This window comes from Myiozetetes cayanensis, unplaced genomic scaffold (genome assembly GCF_022539395.1).
Source record: "Myiozetetes cayanensis isolate MyiCay16 unplaced genomic scaffold, myiCay2020 scf1, whole genome shotgun sequence".
Lineage (NCBI taxonomy): Eukaryota > Metazoa > Chordata > Aves > Passeriformes > Tyrannidae > Myiozetetes > Myiozetetes cayanensis.
In genome coordinates this window covers 110,853,856-110,872,002 of record NW_026086604.1, presented here as the reverse complement: position 1 = coordinate 110,872,002, position 18,147 = coordinate 110,853,856, and the positions used below count along the sequence as shown (strand labels likewise).

At 40.9% G+C, this 18,147-nt stretch overlaps 1 protein-coding gene across 8 annotated transcripts in view; it reads left to right on the top strand.

Annotated features, from left to right (window-relative positions):
- The window catches only part of RBMS3 (RNA binding motif single stranded interacting protein 3), a 766,388-nt gene that overhangs the window by 316,936 nt on the left and 431,305 nt on the right, over positions 1 to 18,147 (top strand). For 2 of the 8 annotated variants that reach the window (XM_050319221.1, XM_050319212.1), the window contains exon 1: positions 4,934 to 5,414. The exons of the other annotated variants lie outside the window; for them this stretch is intronic. In XM_050319221.1, the coding sequence (XP_050175178.1) occupies positions 5,340 to 5,414 (75 nt within the window). In that variant the 5' untranslated portion in view covers positions 4,934 to 5,339. Of the gene's footprint in view, positions 1 to 4,933; positions 5,415 to 18,147 lie in introns of those variants that run through there. 8 annotated transcript variants of the gene reach the window in all.

The window sequence follows — 18,147 nt, the reverse complement described above, 5'->3', positions numbered from 1 at the left end:
GAGATGCAAAGTAGACAAAACTCTAAGATAATGTTATTTACTTTGGTTGTATCCATTAACATCTGCCAAAAGAGGACATTAATGCATAATTTCACTCTATCTGTAGAACTGACTGCTTGTGCATTTGAGTTTCATTTGCTTGTGCATATGAGGGATTATATCAGATACAGAACACAAAAAATTTAGTATCAGTGAATGTTCACTCTTGTTCACTTTTTTCCTAAAAGTTTTCACTCTGCTGCTGTCTGAAGATTTCCTTTAGGATTGGGTCTTTTGCATTATGTAAAAGTAGACCAATGGAAATACCTGAGCCATAGTATTAAAACAGAAGATAATAAAGGACAAAAAAATGAAATATGATCACAGCTGGCAAGATTTTGCTGTTTTTCCAAATCTTATACATTTACTCTTTCAGATTTAGTTTATGCCATTTGCAGCTCTGCCTAATTCTAGACTTTGTGGTACGATGGTTACTGCTGAAGGTTGGAGAGCAAACCTGGCTGTTTTTTCATGCAGGCAGAGAAGGTGTGCATGTGTTTTGAAAGCCACTTTCAGTGGTATTTGTTCTCCTGTTAGAGGTAGACATCTGAAAATGGAGGCACTCCCCAACTCAGAGAGGTTCTGTAAATCCCAGACACTTAATGCTGTCATTGTTAAACTAAGCATTTTGTACCTCTGTGTCTTTTTCCCCCCACCCCCTCCATAGTTATCGTGTGCTTTACTGATGGTTGCACTGGGATGCACTTTATAGAAATTCAGTTAGCTATCCTTAGGTAAATCAGCTTGATAAATGAACTATTAAATAGTAAAATTCTGTGTTCATCAGTACAGTTTTAAGGTAGCTGAACTGAAGGTGCTGACAGATCTAGAAATAAAATCAGTACTCTTCTTGTAACCCATTGTAAACAAGCTATCAAGTATCACTGTGGTCTCCTTTGAAATAGCTTTAATGAGCAAATAGAATAAAATTAGAGATACAATGTTAAAAACATAAGCCCAAGGTAATAGTTGTTTGGTTTTTTTCCTCGAACATATTATATTGCTTTCAGTGGTGGTGTCTGTATTTCCTTAGTCCTGACTTAGAAAATTTTGACATAATTTTGTCAGAAGTTAAAGCGGATTGTTACTTTTCAAGAGCAAGGAGGTAGAAAATGTTTGAATTGCTACTTGATTCTGATATCTATAACTTTAGCAGGTTTTAATAGGATAGATAAAAAGCTTATTAAAAAAAGAAAGTGTAAGTGGAATTGTATGTTGGGAAATAAACACCCCTGAGTTACATTTTTTTACTAGGTGTCTGCTTTTTTCTTTTAACTCACTTCTTGTGAATGATGAAATCTGCATTTTATGAAAGGCAAAAATACATCCAAACATATGTAATTTCTGTACTTCAGGCTGCCATGAGAAGAATTCTTTTTTTTTTTTTTTTTTTTTTCCTGTCAGTTAACTCCAGGTTTCTTATCCACAGCTTTGGTTGTTACTGAGTTAATATCCTTTGGTGCCTGTCTTCAAATGTACTTGGCTCTCTGGTTTACAGATGATGTATTCCCATTTATTTTGTTTCATTTCTAAACTTCCCATTGAAGAGATTGTTATTGCTCACCTGGCTTGCGAATCTCCCCTCAGGTCAGCGATGCCAGTGGTGCCCGTGCCTTTGCAAATGCACAGGGACATGGTTTACTCCCTGGGTTCCCAGGAGTGGACCTGGCTGGGGCTTGATAATGAGCCTCCCACAGGAAGAAAAAAAGTCGTGAAGTTTGCTAGCTATTGCTCACTGGGATCGAACAGCTTGCCTTTTCTTTTGAGGAACATTTATACTTAACACTTGGTAGGCAAACTGCTATTTCAGTTTGCAAGTGGATTCAGTTATTCAAATGCACAGGCCAGAAAATGAAGGGGATTCTATTTAAACAGTGTGCTCCCGAGTCACAGATGATCTTTTTGATGTCTGTATTTTGCAAATGGAAATTTTCCATTTTCCAGCACTAGCATTTGTTCAGAGACTGTATGCTATCTAAATCTACTTTTGTGGCTGTTCATTTGCATTTTTGCTATGCTATATTGCCTCCTGTCTTTTCCCCTTGGCCCCCCACTCTTTTATACTGAATTCCTATTTTTGCTGCCTCCATTCTGTCTTGCATCTCTGAAGACTCAATCATGCGAGATGCAGAGCACTCAGAGCAAACAGCAGAGGCTGCTCAGCACCTGGTCAGGATTACAGGTGAAAAGGGAAATCCAAACCATCTGCATATCTTTGCTGAGAGAGAGCAGGAGAAGGGTGGAGCTGTTACCCACTCAGATAATAGTCTGCTGCCTTCTGTAGTTCTCCACCTTTTTTTAGCTGTGAGAACTGTTGGAGCTACTGGCTAGTACATCTGATGGGACAGTGTGTGGAAATCTTGGGTTGAAATTTTATGACGTCATTTGAAATACCCACAGTAGTCAGATGATATAGCCAAATCAGTCCTTCCTGGTCAGAATGCACAGTTTTCTACTTTCTTAGTATTTATCTTTTATTTCACCCTGTACACATAGGTTCTATCTTCTCCCAAATTTGGTTACGTTCATTTCTACGAGCAAACCGCTTAGCAAGAAAAACTGTGTTAATATCCTGAGGGAAAACTGAGAAGGTGAGAAGCACAACAACTTAATTCTGGCAATTGAAAGAACAATCTGAAAGTTGTCTCAGCTCAAAGTATCACGTATAGTCAAGTAACCACTATTCACTTCTGCAACAACCAATGCTCAAACAGTCTGTTTCATCCTCAGGGAAAGTGTGTGTGTGTGGGTGGGGCTGGGAGGTGGAGAAGAAAGCGTAAGCAAGAGTATCACTAGAGTATCATGCACTACTACGAGAAGCAGTATATTTAAAGCTGAGCAGTGATATAAACCATGGGGCTGGGAGGCGGGAATTGCACGCTTCTCCTCCCATTTCTATCTTTTTTCTTAATAAACTTCTCAGAAGAGAAGATGAATGAGTAAGAGGGACCCTCAGAAGAGGAATCACATGGTCCTGGCTGGCTTGGAATTCATTAGGAAGTGAAAATACGTAATAGTTTACCCAACCAGACTTTTTTTTTTTTTTTTTAATCTGTTTCAGCAGATTTGGAAGCTGGGGCAATGGTAATGCTCCACAGAGCTCATCCATATGTGCAAGAACCTGGTTAATGCCTGTACAGTGCTCTGGGCACAGAGCACTTGTTTTGCAAAGTTTTTCTCCTGCAACAGGGGCCAATACCTATGCAAGCACAGCACCGATGTGGCACAGGACTGGTACCTAACTACCAATGATTATTAACGCCTGGCGATGAAAGCACAGTGTATAGGCAGTATTTTGAGCATCTGTATGGCTTCCCACACTGCCCATTTCCTTCAGCTGCTTTCTTTTGCTCATGGACTAACTGGCTATGGGGAAGTTATAAGGACCCATAACAAAACTCTCTGCTTATTGAGAACAGCAAACTGCCAGAGTAAAGCGTGATATTTCCATGTTCCTGTCATGTGCAAGCACGTGCCCACAAACCAAAACACAGCTGGCAAGTCTAATTTTAGCTCTATCAGCCTTGAGAAGTGTCCCTTTAAAGAAACCCTTTCTATAATTTTTTTAAAGCAATTTGGTTGATAATACAGCAGCTGACAATCCTGCTGCAATACTATGGATGATTTAAATAAAAACAAAAAGAAACTGCTGCCCCACGTTTTTTCCCCAAAAAATTTATAAATAGGCGAAGCCACTGTAGAAAGGCCCAGGAATCTGATGACACGTTAAAGAAATAAGTTATTTTAAAAATGGAGAAACGCTGGGATTTGTGTGCAAGAGGAAACATTTTGTTATTCATGCACTTTTTCCCTGGTGATTTATAGTCCTGTTGCAAGACAGACTCTTCCTTCGAGCCTTTTGGAGGATAAATATTTGGGATCGCGGTGCTGACACAGGTCCTGCACGCCTGGGATCTGTGGCAGGTGTGAGGCTCCCGGCCGGGCGCGGGGACCACACCTGGCCCTCACCTGGGCTCGGGCGGCGGCGGCAGCAGCTGCGGGCGGGGGAGCCCGGCCCTTCTTGAGAGGGGGGAAACAGAGCCGCGGGTAACTTTTGTGGCACCGCGGTATTTTCACACGTCTCGGTGAAGGCACCCGCAAGCCAGACCGGGCGAGTTTCCCCTTCACCCTCTTCCTCCATTTTGTTCCAACTTTAAATAAACCAAGTCTTATATAAGCGGTCTAACAAAGTAAGTATTTAATATGTCTGGCCCGGGGTCGCCTCTCCGCGAAGCGCCGGACGACGGCACCGAGTAGTTTTCTGAAGGGGGGAGGACGACGACTTCCCTGTTCGGCGACCGGGCTCCATGACCTTCCCCCGCCCGTTTGCTCAAACAGAAAATAAATTATAAATAAATAAACAATCAAACAAACAAACATAAGCCCGCGTTGTGGGGCTGCTCCCCCGCCCCGCGGCGTTCGGATTCCCCGCGTCCCGCGGCCGCTCCGCGGGGCTCCCCGCTGGGCGCAGGGGCGGGGGCAGGGCGGGGCCGCGCGGGGCGCAGGGCGCGGCGGGGGCGGGCGGGGGCGCGGGGGCGGCCGCGCGGCCTGCGCCGACCTCCCGGGGGAGCGGCGCGCCGAGGTCCCTCCCACCGGCGGCGCGGCGCGGAGGGGGTTTGAATGAAAGACAGGACGAGCCCTGAGCACCATGTCACTCCGTGAGGGAGGCAGCGGCAATTAGGCTGGGGAAGGATCTTCCCTCCCCCCTCCCTTTTTTTTTTTTTTTTTTTTTTTTTTTTTTTTTTTTTTTTTTTTCCTTTTTTTTTTTTTTTAAATTTCCTTTTTTTTTTTTTTTTTTTTTTTTTTTTTTTTTGGTTGGAAGGGGGGTGGGTGGAGAAGCGAGAGGAGAGGAGAGGAGAGGGGAGGGCTCGAGAGCGGGGCGAGCCGAGGAGAGGACGAGGAGAGCGAGCGAGCGGCTCTGCGGAGGTTTGGAGTTGCACTGTCTTCCCGGCTCCTCTCGCAGGACGTTTCCCTCCCGAGCCGGGCAGTGGGCACCGCCGGAGGCACGCTGCTGCCAGCGGGGGAGGCGGGCTGCTCCGCCGCGGGCACCCGGGCACGGGGCTTCCACCTACCCGCACACACACCCGCACACACCCCTTTCACACACACACACGTATTTATGTTCGTCCGGGCGCGTTTTTGGCTGTGCTGGAAGTAGTGCGCGGTAAACGGCGAGGGAGTCTCGGCAGCCTCCTCCGTCGCCCGCGCTGTCAGGAATAGCGGCGTGAGAGGAAGAAAGGCCCTGGGGCACTACACCCTGCCAACGAGTTCCCCGCACCAGCCAGAAGGACTCCAGCTACATGGGCAAACGCCTGGACCAGCAGCCAATGTACCCCCAGTACACCTACTACTACCCCCACTATCTCCAAACCAAGGTAGGGACCGGCGGGGCCGGGCGCTTGGCGGGGGATGGAGAGCGGAGCCGCGCAAATTGCGGGCTCGCCTCTGCTCTTTGGTGATTTTCCGTCCCTTCCTCGGGTTCGGTGCACAGAGAGACGAGCTGGTAGGCAGAAAGCGGGCGTGAGAGAGGCAGGAAGGTTACCGTCTGCCTTCCCCTTTATTTCTTTATTTATTTTTCCCCCCCCAGAGGCTGCTGGCGTCGGCTAATTCCTTTTATTGTTTGGGGAGAACAGTGCGGTTAACGCTATCGTAACAGCGGGCAGGTAGCGTGTTTATTATGGCATGGGATAACGATTGCTCTGGACAGCATCAGACACGAAGCACTTTTGGTGGCTTTTCCAGTGATCTCTACAGTTTATTCGCAGCTTAAAAGCATTTTGCTGTTAGAAAAGCTGTCTGTGACAACTCAAACTTTTAATCAGCTGAAGAGGGGATGCTGTGGAGCTCGCAGGAAAGCTCAGACCTAACTGACTGTAAATCTGATGGAGTTTGTTTCAGTGCATTGCACTGCTTTTAATATTTCATTAAATATTGAGGGTGATACGGTTGTACTCTATTGCATTTAAAAGGTCTAGAAATAGAGGGTAACTTCTTTTGGAGAGTGTATCCATCACGGACACTTCCGTTTTCTTTCTTCTTCTTCTTCTTCTTTTTTTTTTTTTTTTTTTTTTTAATAATTTTTAAAATGCCAGCAGACTGGAAAGCAGGCCTGCCTGTCCTAAAGAGGCTGGGTGTACTCTATGCTACCTGGCAATGAGTTAGTTAATTAAAGCTTTATTTTTATAATATCATTGTATAGTAGTCAGTTCTCTGGAAAGATTTCCTGTGTGACCAAGGGACAGTAACAAAAGAAAGCCCTAAACCGAAAGTTTGCAAACCTTGTTAGGACACTGTATTTGGAGAGGGAAAAGAAGAAAAGGAAAAAATACACGCCTCACAAGGTAAAAGTGTGGCCTCACAGCTACAGATGACCAGTTTCTGTAAATAAACAAACATCCTTTAGGAGGGAAAAACGAAGGCAGGAGTGCACAAACGTGGGTATGGTACTGCATACACATATATAAGTTGCACCTCTGTGGCAAATTTAACACATAGGACATTTGACATATGTGTCTGTGTGTGGTGAAGTGCCACAAGGGAGGCTGACTTGTCCAGACTTTTGGTTTAAAGCACGTTTATCTGGCTGCAGTTTCGAAAGGATAAGTTATATTTCCTTGTTTATAAAAATTACTTTCCCGTTAATGTTTATAGCCCAACTATGTGTTATATAAATTAACTAATTGTAAAAATTGTGATTCAGGCTGGTTGGAGTTGTGATGACACTAGAACCACTCGGTATGATTACAGCCTTGTAATTTATGGCAGGGATACCTCTCATTCTTTGCTCTGCCCTTTCTTCCATTGCAATGTGCAGAATTTTTTTTGGTATGCAACTCAGCCTTTTGTAATTTTGTATTTTGGAGTGATTTTTATAATTTTCCCCCTCTTCCTTTCAAGGTCAATCCAAATAGCTTTTTACCTTTGTGACCATTTAGTGTGTAATGTTGCTGTTGCAGCAGCAGCCCGTCACTAGCTTGACTGCAATATTGCCTATAGCTTTAACCGTTTGGGGGATTGGGGGACGCAGGCTGCTGCTATTCCTCAAAACCTGGCAAGCCAAGGACATGAAACAATTGATGGTGTTTTTTTGAAAGAACAATAGCCTCGAGTATTGGAGGAGAAATGTTGGACATTCCATGCCTTTTACTCACGTAGCTTACATTTTGCCAGTCGTCCTTTTGGTTTTTTTTCCTTTTTTATCTCATTTTTAAAAACTTTTTAAAATAAGCTTTTTAGAAAATTACCCTTATATTTAAGCTTAAAATAGCAACAATAACCTTTCTGCACTATGACTGTTTTTAACCCAATGCTTAAAAAATTAAATTAAGTGCATTTTTATTGCCAGTATATAAAATTATCAGCCCCGTGAAAAATCATGTGCATCTGTCCTTGCACACTTTCACTATTACAATAAGGACAGGTAAAATTTCAAATGGTGATACATTTTATATACCATTATTTTTTCTTATTTTCCTTGGTCCACAGTTAAGTGCATACATAAAACCAAAATAATAAACACATATACACATGCATATATATACAGGCACAGGTATTTTTCTTCTATAGCCCATAAGACTTTAAAGTAGTGCAGACAGGCAGCATCTGGATTTTGTTACCCTAAAGCTAGCCGTCAGCTTCTGGGACATTTTAAAGCAGTTAGGTCTATTGTATGTCTAAAGCTAATAGTTGGGTAATCACATAATATTGTGGAAGGGAGCTGTATCTTTTATCATGCCTATTGGAGCAACACATATTAACAAACCTTTGTATGATTCCAACCAGCCTGAGAACGTCAACTTTTTATTTTCCAAAAACTGCTCCTTGCACCAAACGTGATAGGTCTCAGCTCTACAGAAAGAATGTGTTTTTATACTCATAGTCATGCATGCTGCGGGAGGGGGAGAGGTTTGCATTCATTTGTAATTAAGAAAGAAATTCTAGGCTTTCTTATGGTATTTCTGTACAGCTTGCGAAATTCAGAGTGACAGCATGTTCAACAGGCAAAGTTTGGAAATTCATGTTCCCCAGCTTGTTTGGGTGAAGTGTAGCCTTTTCTTCGCTTGTTTGATGAAGTTGTCTCGGTTCTTTGATGAGAAGTACCGCGTTACTGTGCATCATGTCCTTCTCACAGGGGAGCACAGAGCTGCACAAGATTTCAGTCTACAGTCTGTATTTCTGTCTTCTAACATGGCTAGCACGTTGTTGTGCAGAAATGGTGTAAATGAATAGCTATATGGGTAATGTGATTATAAATAGTAAAAGTATGGATTCCATATGTTTGTCTGATTGCTTTAACTTTTTAGTGTTTTGTGGCCTTTTGTGGAACATGAAGCACGTGCTCATTCAATTTACTTGTGTTCCTTCATTATCAAATACCACCACTGAAGCTAAAACTTTAATTTCAGGTTTAGGAAAAGCTGTTGTCATCCAAGAAAGAAAAGGGGGGGGTGGGGGAAGGTTATCAATTCTAAAGAGACAATTGAAAGGAATTTAATATGCCTCTTAAACACAAGCACTGACTGTGAGGAAAGACATAACCTTATTTTTCTCATTTGGGCATAATACTGTCTGACAACTTCAGTTTGAAAGTATAGTGTTGAAACTTCTTTAGGCAGATCCTAAGAGTAGGGTCCAGTCATCCTGGGAGTTTATTTCAGAATAAGTGTTTTTGGTTATTGTTGTAGGTGAAGTATAGTCTTCTATTTTTGTTGCGAAGAATATTGCATGAAGGTGGTTCAGCTCATGTATATCTGATGAGAATCTATAGTTTTTTTTATTTGATTTTGAGACGTTAAATGAATTTCCTTAGTTGCATCCTTGCTGATGGTGTAACTACTCCAACAACTAGTTTACAGCGGTATATTGCAAATTGTCACATACAAAATGATAATGATGCCAAATCTTGCATTGTGGTCTGAGTTTTTCTTTTGTTGCTTGCTTGCCGATGCAAATTTTTTCCTCTCTGCTATTTTGCACAGAAGAAAACAAAAATAAGCAATGTGAAATACCATGTAATGATGTGAAAAAAGGGAGGGAAAATATTAACCTCACTGAATAGAGCTGAAGCAGCCTCCTTAAATTAGTAGATGATGTGTTTTAACTTTGTCCTCTGCAGTTTACGATTAGGACTATTTTTGGGGTCATACTGAGAAGAAACCTGAATCACTTGGGTAGAAAGGAGGAGGTGCCACAGTTACCTTTTGACAAGAATTGTTCATTTTACGATTGCTGTACCTGCACTTAGGGTAAAAATATACCACTTAAGCAGCTATTTCCGTGCGGTTTGCTTTCATGCATTCTCCAGATATTTCCTACTTATTAGTCATGGTTTGGGTCTGGTAGTTTAACTCTCATGGTGTTGACTCTGTAATGCAGTCAGGTGGCTGAAACACCCCAAATGAGAGGCAGTGTTTACTATACTCACAGTACCTCTTCATCTCTGTGTGTCTGATGCACGTGTGAACACATGCAAAAGGAAGAAGTGTTATTTCCCAACACCTACTTGAATAAAACTCTGTCTCTGAGGATGTGAAAGGTGCGCAGACTGGCCCGTAGGCAAGAGCAGCTTAATGAGCATGTTCCTGAAATGACAGTTGAGGACAAAACAATTGGGAAATTCAAACAGGTGTACTCAGAAAAGTTTAAGCTTGATATAGTAATTTTATGTGTGCACATTTGGGTGTGTGTTGTTTCCTTTTTGCCATTTTTAGGGCATCCTTTTGCACAAAGGAATTGAGGACCTCTTTCAGCTGTGTGTCATGAGTGTACCTCCCTACTTGCTCCATCAACCTCGTTTAGAAAGCACACATTTGGAATCAGCACAAAGCTCTTGCCTCTCTTCACCTCGTACCTACCAATCCCGTGCTCTTTTGTCACTCACGTTTCTGTTTAGTGACTTTACGGCATTCCCCGCTCTTGGCCATCTGGCCGTACAGAAGGCCTTGAAGAAAGCGTTCCAGATATAGAGATGCCTGACAGGGCTTCTCTGGCTAGTAGTGTTCAGATTGTGCTTGGTGCCTGGTGTGAAGCAGGGGTCAGGTGTAAGGAGTAATTCATCAACCACACACTGATTTCAGGCTGCATTTCCAACCATCTGCAGCTTGGATCGCTGCCAGAGCTCAAAAGTCTAGCTGGAGCCCATGTGATCGTGCCAAAGTAAAGGCAAACACTTGCAAAGAGAGAAATGCATTTCTAGGAATGAAGTTTGTTCGCACTTAGGCCCTGTTTGATTCAGTATGTCACAGTGTGTTTTAAATGCCTACAAGATAGAAATATGAATTCATTTAAATGCCATTTAAAAATATTTAAGCCTGGCTATAATTTAGATAATATTAATATCTAACTCTAGTGTTTGCCAGTTGGTTTAAACACTGAGGAAGATAAAAGTTATGTTCCTCTGAAAAATGCAGAAATATATGAACTGATTTGCTTTCCATTTATCTTTACATGCTTGGATAAATATACTTTTGTTGTTGTAAGAGACGTTGATATGTATTAAAATGGCATTGATTTTCTTGGTTGATCTTCCTTTCATGTGTTGCCTCAATGCAAGCGTGTTTAAATTAAAAACAAACAATGTAAAAAACCCCCAAACCAACACCCACAGCCTTCCCAAAAAACTCAAACAAAACAAACCCCAACAACCAAACAAAAAAACCCAGACCAAACCCGTGGAAAAGGAAAATTCAGATTTTGATTCCCTCAAATATTTATGTATTATGATAGTCTATGAATACTTATTTTGCAAGCAGATATTTTATTTCTGTAACAAAAGATGGAAGTTGCAAGCTTTTGCCAGATTAGGCTACAAAGACTTTGCTGTGGCAAATACTCTGTGTTAATAGTTATAATTTAGAATGCCTTATACAAGATGCCCTTTCAAAATAAAGTACAGTGCTCCAAAAAAGGACTAGTTTGGTTTTTAATGCATGAGGGCCTTTGAAAACACACAAGATGGTATATTCACATTTTAATTCAAGTATCTTGGTAAAAATCATCAGACTGTCGGTTCTTAGATTTCCATGAATTATAAAACAGATAAGAAAATATGCATTCCAAGCAGAATGTCTGAGTTCATTTCAGGTCTTGCTAGGAGCAGCCTGGATAGTGTTCCCTTTGCATATAATTGCAAGCAGGATTTTCTAATTTTTTCCTTTGTTTGTTTGTTTTGCTTTGTTGGGGGGAAGTGGTTTTGTCACTATCTGTACTCCAGGCAGGGACTTTGAATTCACTTGCAAACAACCCCATTCTGGGTTGTCCAGGAGAAGAGATTTTTTAAAAAAACCAAATGGTCTGGTTTTATTAATTATTTTTTTCCTTGAAGAAAAGTCTTTTAATGCTAGAGATTTTATGTAGAGGAAATTAGTTAATGTGTCTCCAGAACTTGCTTCCAGTGCTGCATTAAAATTGTGTTTTGTAACAATCTCATCAGCTACAGCTGTATGCGATTAAATAGTGTAATATCAAAAGCATGTGTGAATATGAGCTTTTATGATATAGTTGTTCCATACCAAAGACTGCAGATGGGCAGAGAAGGGAGACAGAGAACAGTGATTTACTCAGATATTGTTAGAACCTATACTGCCAGTGTTTCTGTAGTGATGTTTTGCAATTGCTTTCCCACTCATATGGGCAAGATTGAGTGACAGAGAGAAGTTTAGAAGTAAACACTTTTACACAGAGAGCTACTTTAAATGTGCAGGGTATGAGCCCGAGAATGGTGGCTACTGATGCAGAACGATGTACCAATACTTTAAGTAGCAGATTAACAATAATATTAAAAGTTATAAGTAATAGAGAGAAGGATCTATTCTGCTTCGTTTGAAAAACCAATGAAAAAGATTCACTGATTCAGCAAGACAGAATCAGGCCCACGAAGCACATACTGTACACCATGGGAAAACCAGGACAGATGAACAATGTTCAGGTTTATAAAAAGAAATAAAAAAGATATACTGTCACAAGAAAAATAAGAACAGTCTATCAAAATAATTCTACATTGTGCAAATGGATGAGGACATACCTATTTGATACTTAACAGCATTTTGTATTTTCTGTGGCTATAATTTCTATTTAACATTATTTATCCTGATTTATCATTTTAGAGAATGAGCAGCCTAAACCAGATGCTCTGTCTTTGTCTCACTCTCTCCCACAATTGAGATATGATTTATACAGAGTGGAAGTCTAATTGCCATAGGAGATGTCTCATATGGAGCCCAGTGCCTATAATGAAAATTAACAATTTCTGTAAGAGACTAAGTGCAGTTAATCCACAAAAAGTATTGTAGAGCTGGTTTTGCTTTTATTTATTAAATTCTTAAGGTAAGAATACTGTGTAGTCTCTTTGAAATTTGAAACAAGTCAGTTTTCTATGTACGTTTTTTCTGAGGATACAGTGTTTCTAAATGGAAAAGTGAAGCAAAGGTTGCTTATCCTATCTGTAGCTGCAGATAGGAAGCTCCTGTTGAATTCCTCAGTCATACTGTCTTTTATATTTTGTTGGTTTACAGCAAAGTCTAATCTCTTCTCCTAGAAGTTTTTATTAGCTGAAAGACTTCAGATCTGACATTGTCAAATATGGGAAAAAGATTATTTTTCCTGCTCTTTGGATTGAAAGACTTTTTCTTTCTTTCTTTCCTTTTTTCTTTGTTTCTTTCTTTCTTTCTTGTCTTGGTTTTGTGCTTGCTTGTATGCAACTGTGGTGGAAATAAATTCTCTCTTATTTGTTGTAAAGTCAACTTCAGTATCAAATATGGTTGTTTATTAAAAAGTAAGTATTTAGATTTTTAAAGTGCTTCATTTGTGGTATATTTATGCAGATGAAATTGTTTGGACAGATTTTCTATGAGGGTTTCTCTGTTAATTGTATTGACTTAATTCAAATGCAAATGAATGAAATAAACCACCTGACTTATATAGATCATAGTAGAAGCGACAAGATGCATAAGATTGCATGTTTACAATGTAAAGCACTCTGATATTTTGTTCCTCATTGGTGTCTTCATGACACATGTTTTATGGTTTGTACCATGTGGTTGATGATGATTTATGGGCTGTCATGTTGTGGAAGTGATGTCAGTCCTGTGTGATTCAAATTTATTTGAGAAGTTCTTGAACAGATTTGTATTCCCCCCTCCCCAAGTATAAATCAAGCAGCAGTTTGTTTTTATTCTGTGAGTTTACATTAATCGACTAAATCCTGAAACTGCACTTAAATACTCTGATGCAGAATGTGGCAGAGGAGAATGAGAGAATTTACTGGTGGACCAACATAATGTTGTTTTATTTAACTGATTGCTCATTTGGCTTCTGTCCCACTCCCTTCCCCACCCACTTTCACAGCTCTTCCTCTGCCCAGCTATATTTAGAGACCAGCCAGGCTGCGCAATTCAAAGTTCAGTATCGACGCTGCACAGGAGCCTGACCTTTCTGCCTCATGCCAATGGGAGATGGCAGGACTAGATCAACCAACAAGTCCTGTGTGTCTTGCCTGTGAGAAACTCTCTGGTCATTTGGGACAACGTGTGATGGAATCTAGTTACCTTCCTGGTTGAGAAGGTGGCAATGCTTGTCCCAGTGTTATGGGAGGGTGAGAGGCAGACTGAAGATGCAGTAGGTAGGGCAGAGGGCTGTTTTGGATGCACAGACCCAGAGCTGGCAAAACCTTGAGATGGTGCATTGGTGAGATAAAGGGACATTAGGGAACTTCAGATGGAGGCGTTTCACCAGAGGAGGAGATAAGGGAGCCTGGTGTACCACTACATCACAAAAGGTTTTTAAAGCTAGGTATCCATAGTTACAGCAGGAGAGTGAAAATCTAGATTTCAGGGACTCACCTGGTGTAATGTCCTCCTTCCCTTTAAAGAAGAAAGTATTTGGCAGTTCTTAGAGCTGAAATGATGTGCCTGTGTGAATTCCCTGGCACTCAGAGAGCTGCCTGTTTAAAGTTTGCTCTATTTTTCCCTCTTGTTCTAATTTTTCCGGCTGTGGGGAAAAAAAAAAAAAGGCATTGCAATTCTTAGCCATATAAGGGACTTGTTAGTTTCTTTATGTGGTTGGGAATTGTTTCTCCTTTTGGTCTTCAAAGGCTGTTGCGGCTGAATATACTTTAAAGGGAAGGAACTACTTGCTTAGACAAAGGCTGCAATCCTTATTTCTTCACTTTCTCACTTCTCTCTGACCTTTTATTGGGGGACATGCATATAAACAAATTCTGCTTTTTGGTGTTGTGCAAGCTGATGGATGCTCTTACAAAGAGAGAAGCATAATGGGAAACGCAGTCTTCATTTCTGTTCTCTCATTTTATAGTGATGAATTTAGTTTGGTGCCAGTTAGTAAGTACATGACCTTTTCCCTACATCTTTTGATTCATGACAGGGAGTGTCAAAGCTGTGTTAGTGATCTCTCATTTCAGCTTTTAACAAACTATGAAATATTAAAAATGAATTAGGTCACTAGGAGCTCGGCTAATATGTCTGCGATGCAGGGTGGTGATTTCATATTAATGAAGCATAACACACAGCTTAAAATATAAAATTCAGATTTTGTGAACACAAACACCAGGAACATATCACTTGTAAGTCAGGATATTTTTATCTTGAGAATAATATCTTTTAAAGACAAAGCAAACAGGATATTTTGCGAAGATGGTCTTATCAGCCTCATTTGTTTAGTGTTCCTTCCAGAAAATCATATCAGCCTCTCAGCCTAATGAAGTTTTTTGTGCATTTAACTCTAAGATCAGAACTGACGACAAGATTTCTTTTAGTATCAGCTGAGATATGTCTACACAGCTGTCAATGTTCTGCTTAGCTGATATACACAAACTGATAATCTACCATATGCAACGTAATGGTGTAATATATTATACTCATTTCGTGTGCAAATGACACTTCTGAAATTGTTTAGTGGAAGGGAGACTGGTGATGAAAAGTACTGTGAAAGGTACAATGAATAAGGTAAAGAATAACACCGATAGCTCTTAGACAAGGCTCTGCCTGGTTTTGCATTCATGAAAACTACCTTTAATACAGCTCTATACCTGAAAGACATCAGAAAAAAGTCAGAGGCACTGCAGTCCTTCAGATGTTTGACAAAGCGTGCAGCAGGACTTGGTAAGCTGAATGCTTTACCTAGGCTGTATTTGGACGACATTTACTGTGTCAATGTCGAGCTTGCACTAAGTACTGTTAAATAATCCTTTGTGAAAACAAGCATAAAGCAGACATTGCTGTGGCCTTCAGCACAGCAGCTGGGAGCTTTCTGCCTGGGAGAGCATCACACTCGCACTCATTGGATGTCACATTTGTGCTCTTTTTATCTGTTTGGAGCTTTTGCATCCTAAAGAAACACCGGAGCTGATCCAAATATTTCCATGCCCTTTTCGATGTTTCTTCTACGATGGGTGTCAGTTGGTGCTACAAGATGGGATAATAATAAATCTGGCTGATACACAGTGACTCCAAGATGGCAGTAGTAGTACATGCTGATCCCACATGTCTGTCCTTGCCTCACAGATACAGGTGTGCAATGCACTGAGTTGTCTTGAATTTTGAGGTTATGGATATAATTCCTGACTCTAGAAACATCTGTGAGAAAGCTGTGGACTACGGGCCCGCCAGGACATACTCGTTATCTACGTGATTTAGAAGCCTTTCTGGCCACTCAGCTTCTGCTTTATATCTCTGCCATTTTACAAAATCACCGTAATTGTATGCAGTTGTCCGTGTGCAACATGCAATTTCCTGTAGTTTGAAAAGCTTTCAGCATAAGATTGTCTAAACTTAATAGCATAAACATTAATTTACTGTGTTAGATGGGTTATTGGGTGTTTTTAGCATGCATAAGTCTGGCAGTAATTGTGCTGGACAGAAGAAATAAGTTTTGTTTCCTTCACTGTCTGCCTTGCTTTGACTTAAATGGATCTCTGGTGATGGTAATACTTAGCGTGTAGCAGTCATTTCAATTTTCAGTGGCCTGTATAAACATTAACTAATCTTCAGAGCCCATTCTAAGAGGTGCCTTAAACACCTTATTGGCTCATGTAATGGCTGCATACATATATGGTGTCAGCTTTTGGGAGCCCATACCTGATTAGTAAGTGTTTGGGGGTAAATTTGTGTAGCATCCACACCTTCTCTCTTTGAGCAGAAACTGGAGGCTGGGAATGTTGTTGCTGCTTTATGAGCAAATGTAGTGCATGAGGGGTATAAGAATGGAGGCAAAGCTGGAAAAATAAAGGCAAAACATTTGCAGAAGGTGGCATGTTGTTCTCTGTTTACCCAGAAGCTTTGAGTGACCAAAACTTCTGCAGATGGAGATCTCGAAAACATTTGATACTGGACCCAACATGACTCCAAGATGGGGCATCCAGGATTACAGAGCACTTTGCAAGACCGCTTATTGGAATCCAGACCCTGAACCTGCCTAGTGGGTTTAATGTTAAAGCTTCCACTTGAGCTTTTCTGTTGGGGAGGAGGAGAAAGGGAGAAGGGGGAGAGGATGCAATTTCTGGAGAAGAGGAATTCCCTGTGTTGTTTCAGTGTTGGGGATGGTGGTTGTCTACAGTCCTACTAAGGTGCCCAGGTGAATAGCATGTTTGTGGTGTTTGACCAGCGATATGAGAAGCAGATCAGGGCCCAGTTTGCAGTGTTGTACTGATTCGAACAATGCTTGGCCCAAATTTTGCCAGAAGACACAAAAAAATTAGCAGACACCTGGATAAGGATTCAAAAGAATAGTTCAGTCTTCCAGGCAACAAAAGGAAAAGCACTTTCAAACACTGCCTATGCACAACCCTCAGCCTCACTCTCCTTTGCCAGCCTTGTTAGGTGCTGATGGGAAGGGTATTAGAATCAACTGTCATAATTCCACCAACATCATATAAGGACTGGTCCGTGTTCAAGTACTTTAGTTTAAGTTTTCCAATCTACAGCAACCCGATAATCAGGAAGGCAATACTGAAAAAGTTATTTATAGGTGGGTGTTAGCTAAATAGTAGTTAATAGATATGGGTTTGTCGTAGCCAACTGGCTTTGGTTTTCTCATGCATGATGTCGTGTGTGCCTTGCCAGGAATTATTTTAGATTTTCTGTTGTCATTACTCTTCTTATTACTCTCACCTTGGCTTGTAACATTGTCATATGTGCTTCCCTCTCTGTTGTGTTGGAAATAGTTGCATTTTTAAGAATCAAAGCTTGTTTGGCTCAAAGGTACTTCGTAGATCGGCGCGAAATGGATGATATTTCTGAAGCTGATAACTTGCATCCCAAGGGTTTTGTTTTAAGTATGTGAAAATGCTACAAACATTGTTGAGTATTGGTGTTTTTAAAGCTGAACAAAGAACTGTGCCAATGGCCACAAAGATGTAGATTTTGATTTTGCAATGTGTGTTGAGGAATAAAGTATGACTGCCATGCTCCAACAACAGCCGATGAAGTAGGTGTTTGTGCTTCATCTCTCTTGGTCTTTTAGCAAGGGAGTAAATTATTAGTTGTTTATTATTTCTTAACCTTCAGTGGGTGACTTCTTTTCTGTGCTAGTCAGTTATTCTGGGGTAGAGATGTGTGGATTTTATCTCTTCCTCCTCTTTCCCCCATTCTCATTTTCTCCCAGGTTAGATTGTCAGGTAAGTTCATACCTTCTTTTTAACCAGCCCGAGGGGCAAAGAGACAATTCACAGCTTAGGTGACAAGGACAGACTTTGAGAAACCTGAGGCATGAGGTATGGGCACCGTTATCATGAAATGAATGGAAGGAAAGCCGTAAGTCTTATTTTTATTCTACAATTTGTCCATCTTTTTTGATTTAGCAGATCTCCCTCCCCCCCCCCCCTTTAAGAGCTCTGCTGGTTCTCAGTTTTCTTTCACCTAATGCTTACATATATGTCATGATGCTTGTTCTGTCATTTGACCATGACAATTTTTTTAGATTTAGATATTGCAATTGTATTTCCTAAGCCAGTCATACTCTTCCCCTCTTTATTTTTTTATGGTATTTTACTGTTTGCAGACTGCCTCTGACTGTGCAGTTCAGTTGTGCTGAGCTGCATGCAAAACCAGAGTAAGAGATAGTCCTTGCCTATAAGAGTTTATGAGCAATGTAAGT